The 9,041-nt window shown below is 34.0% G+C and overlaps 1 protein-coding gene across 1 annotated transcript; it reads right to left on the reverse strand.

Moving 5' to 3' along the window:
- Window positions 1-2,921: 2,921 nt before the first annotated feature.
- LOC129298831 (protein DUF642 L-GALACTONO-1,4-LACTONE-RESPONSIVE GENE 2-like) lies at window positions 2,922-8,834 on the reverse strand. Its single transcript, XM_054937277.1, has 3 exons — window positions 8,651-8,834; window positions 3,911-4,408; window positions 2,922-3,582 (listed from the first exon to the last, which is right to left on the reverse strand). The coding sequence occupies exons 1-3, from the start codon at window positions 8,748-8,750 to the stop codon at window positions 2,999-3,001; spliced, it is 1,182 nt and encodes a 393-aa protein (XP_054793252.1). The 5' UTR covers window positions 8,751-8,834; the 3' UTR covers window positions 2,922-2,998.
- Window positions 8,835-9,041: the final 207 nt, after the last annotated feature.

Here is a 9,041-nt window from a genome sequence, read left to right on the forward strand (position 1 = left end):
GTCAGGGATTTGTGTATTTTCCATCCCCATCACAAGTTGATCCCCCTGCCATCTCCATTGCACTAGTTTGAGTTTGAATCTGCTTGCCTTCACATTTTCTCGCATTTAGTTGGAGATTGAGGTTAGATTCAAGTTTGAGATAAGGTTGAAGATGAAGCTCAATAGATTTGAGTTTGGAACTATTTTTTTAGTTAATAATAAAGGTCATTATAGTCTTTTGATATTTTTGATGGATCATAAAATAAAAGTATGGCAAGTATTCCATCTGAATATTACTCTATATCAAATATACTTTTAAAGCATTAATCTTAACTTTAATTTTAATTTTAATCCCTTGAAATTCATAACTTCGTCTCAAACAAGGCTTATGAGTTTGAGTTCTCTACTAGAGCAGCATGAATTAACAAACTAGGAGGCAATATTACTTCAATTTGAGTAGAAATTTCAAGTCAAGAAATCTCATGATTTTAACTTTTATATTTCAAGCATATCACAATCATTATTCTAGTGCTTTAATGCCCTGTCTGTCAAACTTGGTTTTCCTTTTCTATTTATTGTTTTCGGTTATATTGCATCCTTTTATCATAGTTGATTGGCAGAGATGTTGCTCATTTTAAAGTGACAATTTAAAATTGCAACTTCCTGACAAGGTATTGACAAGTTAAAATTTACAAAGTGTAAGAATTCCATTTAAAAGTGAATGTGTTATTTATTGCTTAAATTAACAAGGCAACAAGTATAATGACAACGTGACAAAAAAGAATGACAATTTATGCACAAGATACTGATCGATAAAAATTTATGAAGTTACTTGTTGTTTAAATTGACAAGGCAACAAATAATGACAACATGACAAAAGGAAATAACAACTTGTGCATAGGGTATTGACAAAAAACATATATTTATGAAATTATTGTTAGTTAAATTGACAAGGCAATGAATAATGACAACATAACAAAGGAAAATGATGACTTACGTGTAGGATAATTAATGACAAATAAAAAAATTATAAAATGGAAGAATTTGATTTAAAAATGAACAAGTTATCTCTTATTTAAATTGATAACAAGGCAACAGATATTGACAACATGAAAAGAAAAATGACAATAAATGCATAGGATATTGATAAGTCAAAATTAATGATAATGATAATATAGCAAAGAAAAATGGCAACATACGTACAGGTCAATGACAAATAGAAGTTTATGAGCTGAAAGAATTTCATTTAGAAGTGAACAAGTTATCTATTGTTTAAATTGACAATAAGACAACTAAATAATGACAACATGATAAAGGGAAATAACAAGTTATGTATAACATATTAACAGGTTAAAATTTATCAAGTTAAAGGGCAAATGACAAATTAATGTGTTATACTATGTAAAATGACAGCTTGTCCAAAGTATATTGCAACTTCATATACATCTTTCATGTAATTACATCGTATTGATGACCCATTTCATAAAAAACTTCAAGGGTTGCACATATACATATATTCATATTGTATCTAGGTACATACACAAATTAAATCACAGATATGTATGTACAGAAAAGATCCATTTGCAAGAAAACTCGTGGAAAATTATCTCTTTCCATTGCATATGCTGTGATGCTTCATGGACAGTTGTCAACCTTGCACTTCATAGAGATCTCTTGTTTGTTATTCTTCATAAACTATCCACCTGCACTAAAAAGCTCACATTAACAAGTACCCCAACCATATTTACGTACGATTGATGCTTGTGGTATTAACAACATATATTGTTTTCGTAACAGGGGATTTTCATCACATTCATATTAAACCAGATTCTTGCATACACCATTAATAATGGAGAAACAGTGGAGAAACAGAGAGAGATCAACGATATATGTACTTAGATATATATATATATATATAGAGAGAGAGAGAGAGAGAGAGAGAGAGAGGAGCCACAATGCATTAGACTAAACTACCGACAACCAATAAAACCACAAGTTACATGATTAAGAGGAAAGATCGATAAACAACACAAGTTCAGCATTTTTCTAGTTTAACACGTCGAATGTTTGAATAAGCTAAGGTCGAAGCACTGTCTTTTATCTCAAAAAAATCTCACAGACCCATATGATGAACTCGCTTAAACAACCGAAAATGCAACAGTAATAGATAAGAATATGCAAATATATATCCATTATAGCTAGAAGATGAAAAAGACGCAAGCAATTTGATCTTTCATTCGATCTCTTTTTCCTTTTTAATCCAGGAGGATATTTTGGTCATTGTATTTCCAAACTTATGCACACTTAAAGTACTTGTGACAACAAAAGAATTTCTCTATTTCGTGGGACCTAGAAGTGATTAGTCAACTTCTGTGGCACTCCTAAGTGATTTTCCCTAATACTTTTTTTGGGGAATCCAGATGGATTCCGTGGAGGCGTGAAATCTTGAAAGTTGGGTACAGCTTGGATTTGGGAAATCTCCATTTATGCAAGAGGTCAGATCCTCCTTCTGCGATAGGGTCAAAATCTTTACTTTTCTTCCCGTCCCTCTTCATCGTACCACTGATTTTTTTATGTTTGGTTGAAAATGACTGCATCTTCTTTTGGAATCAATTCTAAATTGTTTTTTTTTAATTGCTTATTATACCTTCAATCCCATTCAAAGTTAGCCACATAATAAAAAAACTAATCTCTTTAGCTAGATCCTACTACCTCTTGATTCTATATTGATTAATTTTTCCCCGGTGGTTCATTATGTAATTTGAAAGGACATGTGACAAAATTATTACATTCTTTCCTATTTTAGAATGAATACATGGAGATGGAAAGCTAGGGAAAGAGTTAATGCTCTTTTTTAATGAGAAAGAGAAAGGCCATGGCAATACCATGCAGGAAGGGAAAAGAGACCATCAAAGGATCATAAGCAAGAAAAAGCCTACAACTATGTAATCCACTTCAATGCATTTTCATTTTCCAAGACAATAAGGCAGACCATAGACACAAATAAGGCAAACGAAAATTAAACCAAGAACCAAAGGAAGCCCAAAATTCCAAGCCCAAGCCCACTGAACCCAATTCTTCTGGACCCAGAAAACCAGACTTTCACATCATCCACCACAGGGCCACAAAGAGAGCTCATATCATCACTTCTGGTGTTGTAATACACACTATAGAAGGCAATTCTGGTCCTCTCAGCCTTGGCAGTGAAATTAAGGCTAGAACTCTGAAAACTAGAATTTGAGTTTGGTGTATAGTGAATGTTCTGAGCTTGGTCACCTGCAAAGGCCATCACAGCAAGAGGTTGCTTGCACTTGTCATCTGCATGACCTAAGGAGAAGGTCAAGGTGTATGGTTTGTCTGGTTTGGTGTCCACCATTTGAGAGATTATGCCTTCTTTTCCTGAGAGCAACTCTATGGCTCTCCTGCCTTGTGGCACTGCATAATGGTCCGAGTCGATGTACCGGACCGCCCGGTTTGACTCCACCATCCAGCCAGGCAGTGATGAGGTTTCTTCATCCAGGTTGGTGGGAAGAAGAACGCCCAGTGAAGTGTTCCTGAACATCCACGGTCCTTCTTCGAAATCTCCATTGATTACTGCGTTTTCTGCAAGGTGAAATAATACAAAACAGAAATTACTCTTACCAAACAGCATTGACCAAATAAATTCACAGCCAAGGTTTGTCGTTTAGCATTTGAGACAAATGCAATTGTAAAAAGTCTAGAATTACGCAAACTTGGTAAATATAATCATCCTTGTCTTTTTCATGTTCGGAAAAATAATTTATTATTATATCATCAATCAGTATCAACGAAAATTATAAGAAGTCTGTACTATATTATCTAGAGGCTGGAGCAATGTGTTCATACTTCAAAGAATACAAGGGACGCCATAGTTTATAGAAAAAATAAAAACAAAAGCGAGTGAAATTACCTTTGGGCTTATCGGGAGTGAAGAGCTTCTTGACAGCAATGTTATCAATGATGGGCCCACAAGTGGGGTCATCCTCCATGCCGGGATTCTTAAACACCAACCTAACCTTCTCGTCCTCCGCGCTAAACGCGCAAGCAAAGGGGTTCCACCCCTGCACGCTGTACATTGTCTGAAGGTCTATGGTCTGTGATGCAGGCGCCACCGACACATTCAACGACTCCATCTGGGCGCACGTGCGAGCTGCGCCGAACGTGATGGAGTAGACGGAGCCTTTCTCCACCGTGATCTCCTGGCTGATCTCTGCATCGTTACCGAGCCTCACTGCGTGTCTACCTTGCGGTACGATGAGGATCATCCCACCCTGTTTCTGCCCCGACTCTACTAACTCAACGGTGCCGTCAGATTGCCAGCTTGGGATTTCTGTGGGTCGCTCCACCACGGATTCCCCTGGGAAGCCGTTTGCTGGGGATGCTTCAAAATCTCCGTTGGGGATTAGGCCTGTTATTAATTTGAAATGATTATAGTTACAAATAGAAATCAGAAATGCACAAATTTTCCATTGCGTGACCAGGAATACTCAGTTAATGATCACATTCACAATGCTAGACAACACTCTGCTTTTATTAGGCCAAATGCTTTTACCATTGCATGATAAGATAAATTTTTCATTAACTAGCTAGAATATTGCAGAGGCTCAAAATAAGCTGCAGACTATAAATACTGAATAATGAATGGTACAACTCTATATACTTTTATATTTTATAATTTATATTGACATTGACTATAACATGTACATTACATCCAATCATTGGCCACAAATATACCTAATCATAGACTCTGCTCGAAAAATAAAAAGAAAAGTCTTGCTAATCTATTTTTTTTTAATAAATTACATCTGTATTTTCTTGCATTGAACTTGCAGAGTTCTAGGGATGCTTTTCAATCCATGATCAGGGTTAGCAACAGCGTGAATGATGTACTTAACTAAAGGAAGTTTATCTTATCATGTGATGAAAAAATTGTGCATTTCTTAACTCTTAATCTTCTTAATGATTTTAAGAAAAACCATTATTTTACTTGAAATAATTTTAAAATGCACAGAATTATTATTTTTCTAAAGATAAAAGTAAGTTATTGTGTTCCAGATTATATCATAGTTCCTGTCCCTATCTATATCGATTTGTACATTCATCCAAAAGAGGATTAAAGTTTCTGAGTGATTCATGAATGGTCTTTCTTGAAACTAAAAGTATGACACAATAAAGTCAAATTTGTAGATTATAAAATGGAGGCAAGAATGTACTAATTAAGTGATGGGGCAAACTTCATTGTCCAGCCTCACGACAAATTCAAGAGGTAGTAGGGGCAACAAAATTTTTGCTCAACAACTGGTCCCAACAAAATCACCACCCACATGCCAAATTCATCTAATAACTAACTAGCAATGCCAGTATTGATTGCATTCAATATTATTCACAAATCTTCTGTTCTCTTTTATAGTTTAAATCAAATTATTGTTCTGTTACATAAGGGTTAACTGATTTTTTTTTTTAACACTTTCTTTCTTTCAAGTTAATAAAAAAGTTATCAAAATTATTTAAAAAAAGTCAAGACATCAAAATTTCATCTAATAATTTAGATGCAAAATGAACATTCTCTACTCATATTTGAAAATGCAAAAATATCCATTAACAAATTTCAAAAATTATTCTGTAAAACTCTAGCAAATTTAAATACAAAATGACAGTCTTTACCCTCTAATTCTTTTTCCCATTCTTGGGCAATAACTACTAGGTATGAAGAGCTGCGCTCTTTGTATGGCTCTATCCCAACTACGGGATTCAAATGTGAGAAAGATGATATACTATTCTTTGTGGACTAAAACAAAATAATGATGTGCAGTATAATATATTGAAAAACAATTAAATACGAAGGATGCTTTAGCTTCGTTACGAAATCAAGATCACCCATTTGGCAGTTTCACCTCAAATCATAATAAGCGAAATGATAAGGTGCCCCACATAAAGCATCAAAATCCTCAGAAAGGAGTACCCTTCATTGCCATTGCCAACTAGCTTAACCAGGTCACAGCAATGCAGTACTGCAAGGGAAGATTTTCCCAAGGCTAAACGACAAATTGTGATGTCGACGGGAACAAATAAAACTGTGGTCCATCCCAGCCCAGGTTCCAGCATAAACCAAAGCGCGTGGGTCCCCTTGCCCGCTCCCAGCCCTTACAATTTTGACTGAGGTAAAAACTTAAAAAAAGCAAAACGTGTTTTCTTAGAAGAGCTGCCTAGGGAAGGGTACTAGAACGGTAACAAAACGACAACATCATTGGTTTATTAAACTAAAAGGTACTACAAGGACTTAGCGGCTCGCTTCCCTTCCGTGAGGGCCCTTGCACGAGGTCGGGGAGGGGTGTCTCATTTTTCCGTCTCTCCATTTTTTTTCCTTATTCCTCTCTTTACTCCTAGGTCAAAACTTTTCAATAATTTAAATTTAATTTTTAATAAAATTATTATTATTATTTTAGATAAAATATATAAATAAAATATTATAATTTTAAATTATCTAGATTAAGATTTAATAGTTTAAACTTATTTATATATCTTTATATAAAATTAAACTAATAATTTTATTAAATATTAAATTTAATCAGTTGAAATTTTAATTTAAGCTGTGTTTGGTTTGAGGGAAGGGGAGAGGAGGGGAGAAAAAGGTTCTAATATTACCTTATTTGACTTTGTTGGAAGAGAGGAGAGGGGAGCTGTTTTTAATGATCTTTTGCATAATTTAGAAGGGAAGGAAAATGAAGGTAATAACTAATTTATTATTATATCCTTATATATTAGTTTAATTTTTTTTATTGTTCCTTGTAGAAAATAATTTTACAGTTTAATTTAAATTATATAATTTTTTAAAAATTCACTCTTATCCTATCTTGTCAATATATGAATAAAAAAATTAAATCAATAATTATAATGATAACAATTTTTGTACAAAAAAATAAATAACTCTCTTAAACATATAATAAAATATGATAAACTGTAATTTTGTTAAAAAAAATCCAATGAAGTCAATTGAGTTCTAGAAGTGAAATATAATCTGATATGAAGGGAAATTTTTTTTAATTATGAATATACTTATAATATTAAAAGAATATATAAGGATAGAATAGTTAAAAAATTAACTCCCCTCCGAAAAACCCAAATTTAAAAGGGAGGGGAAGGGTTATTTTGACTCCCCTTTCTTCTAAAATTTTTTAATTAAATAAAGGGAAGAGAATATCTTTTTAAAAATTTCCAACCAAACATACCTTTAAAGGTGATGAGAGGGAAACGGGGAGAAGGGAAAAGCAAACACCCTCTCTCCCTCAAGATCATTTCCCATCCTATGGATAGTGAGAAAGGTCGTCGTACAATAATAGGTTTTATTAGGGTTTATCATTAGACATGGTTAATTACTTTTCACTTCAATTATCATTAATGATTAATAATGTACAACATAAAAAATGCATTATTCAACAAGCCAGAAATCAAATGATTTGTTTTGAGCTCAGATTACACAGAAACTACTCTAATTACCTATATAAAATCCACTTTTATTTCTCAAACTTTTTTTCCTTTTATAGTTTTAATCAAAAATTGATGTAAAGAAACATTTAGTTAAACTTAGTGAGAAATGAAATAACCGATAGTCCGGCACCCATCATAGAAAATTTGGAGCCATTGACGGATTTCAATTTCTATATCACGCAAGAACTTAAAATATAAAAATCACGATATGTGAAATGGTAATAAGATATCATAAGAAAAATAATAAAAATAAAAATTCGGTGGAAAATCTGAAAGGGATAGATAGAACTGATAGGGATCCGTTTAATAAAAAGAATATAATGTAATGAAATAACGAACATCACATCGTAAAAGAACTTTTTATAGCCAAACGGGCCCTTAGCGTTATCAAGAGAAAATAATGTGGTAAAATCAGGAGAGAGGGTGGGGCTTCTGGGTCTGAACAGAATGACTATGAGTTATGACCTAGAAGATGCCAAAATGGTGAAGCAGTTCATATCATGATTAAAGTAGGATGGGGTCCCCTCAATGGCTTTCTATTTTCTAAGCAATCTTCAACTCAAGTTCAAGATTATTAGGGAAAAGTCTCCTGCTCCTCGATCTTAAAATATTCTCTCAATTAAGGATAGCTCAGTCATCTGGCAAAAGAACTCTCAGAATAAAACTAGCATATAGCTCTTGAATCATGTTGCGGACCAAGAACCTGCTAGTGCTACCTAATCTAACCAAATTGCTGATGAGAAATTATACTCAAGGAATTATACTTCTTATTAAGAAATGGATCAATGATTTTCCTTCAGTTCGTTTTCTAGGAGCCTTTTCGCGAACACTTGAAATACACAGCTAAAATTCCAAGGCTCGAAGGAAAAACGATGATTGAACAGCAGTCTTCGTGTCAGAGGACTAAGCTAGAGAACGGAATGAAATGCCACCAAAATCCAAGAAATAGTTACCACATTGAAGTACTATAATCACTAAGAAACGATGGAGAACCTAGAGCTTGCATAGTTGAACTGTACCAGATATTCAGATCTCACTCAAGAGAACCGGGAAAAAAAAAATGAGACGACCGGTTTCTGAAACAAGATGTTGTGGGGGAATGGAAGCTACGAAAATCACTGCCCTTAAATTGAGGCAGAGAGGAGAAGGTAGAGGACGTTACCGTCTTCGGCCGTCGTGGTCGTGGTGCTGGTAACCAAATGAGGAAGTAGAAGCAGCAGGAATGTGCAGGCCAATTTCATTCTCGTGGAGCTCCGAGCCATCTCTCTCTCTCTCTCTCTCTCTCTCTCTCGGCGGTCTTGCTACTTGCTCCAAATCTCTGGTTTTGAGGAGCTCTGGAAGCACAGTGAGCCTTTTATCAAAGATTCCAGTGCCGATGCCTTTTTGCTTCTTATTTTAATTTGAAATCAATGGCCAAACAGCTTTATTTAATTGCTATCCTGTTTAGGAGAATAAAGCTATGCTTTCTCTTTTTAATAAATAAAAAAATATTTTTAATTAAATTTTATTTTTTAATAAAATAATTTTTTTATTTTAAAATTAATTTTATATTT

This window comes from Prosopis cineraria, unplaced genomic scaffold, assembly GCF_029017545.1.
Source record: "Prosopis cineraria cultivar Desert tree isolate PC_DT_omini unplaced genomic scaffold, ASM2901754v1 PC933, whole genome shotgun sequence".
Classification (NCBI taxonomy): Eukaryota; Viridiplantae; Streptophyta; class Magnoliopsida; order Fabales; family Fabaceae; genus Prosopis; species Prosopis cineraria.

What these genes read in the sequence shown, in the direction of transcription:
- LOC129298831 (XM_054937277.1), bottom strand. Translation starts at nt 8,750, where the DNA reads ATGGCTCGGAGCTCCACGAGAATGAAATTGGCCTGCACATTCCTGCTG. An exon ending in GACCACGACGGCCGAAGACG is followed by an intron (nt 4,409 to 8,650) that starts GTAACGTCCTCT and finishes AATTAATAACAG; the next exon opens with GCCTAATCCCCAACGGAGAT. An exon ending in CACTCCCGATAAGCCCAAAG is followed by an intron (nt 3,583 to 3,910) that starts GTAATTTCACTC and finishes TTCACCTTGCAG; the next exon opens with AAAACGCAGTAATCAATGGA.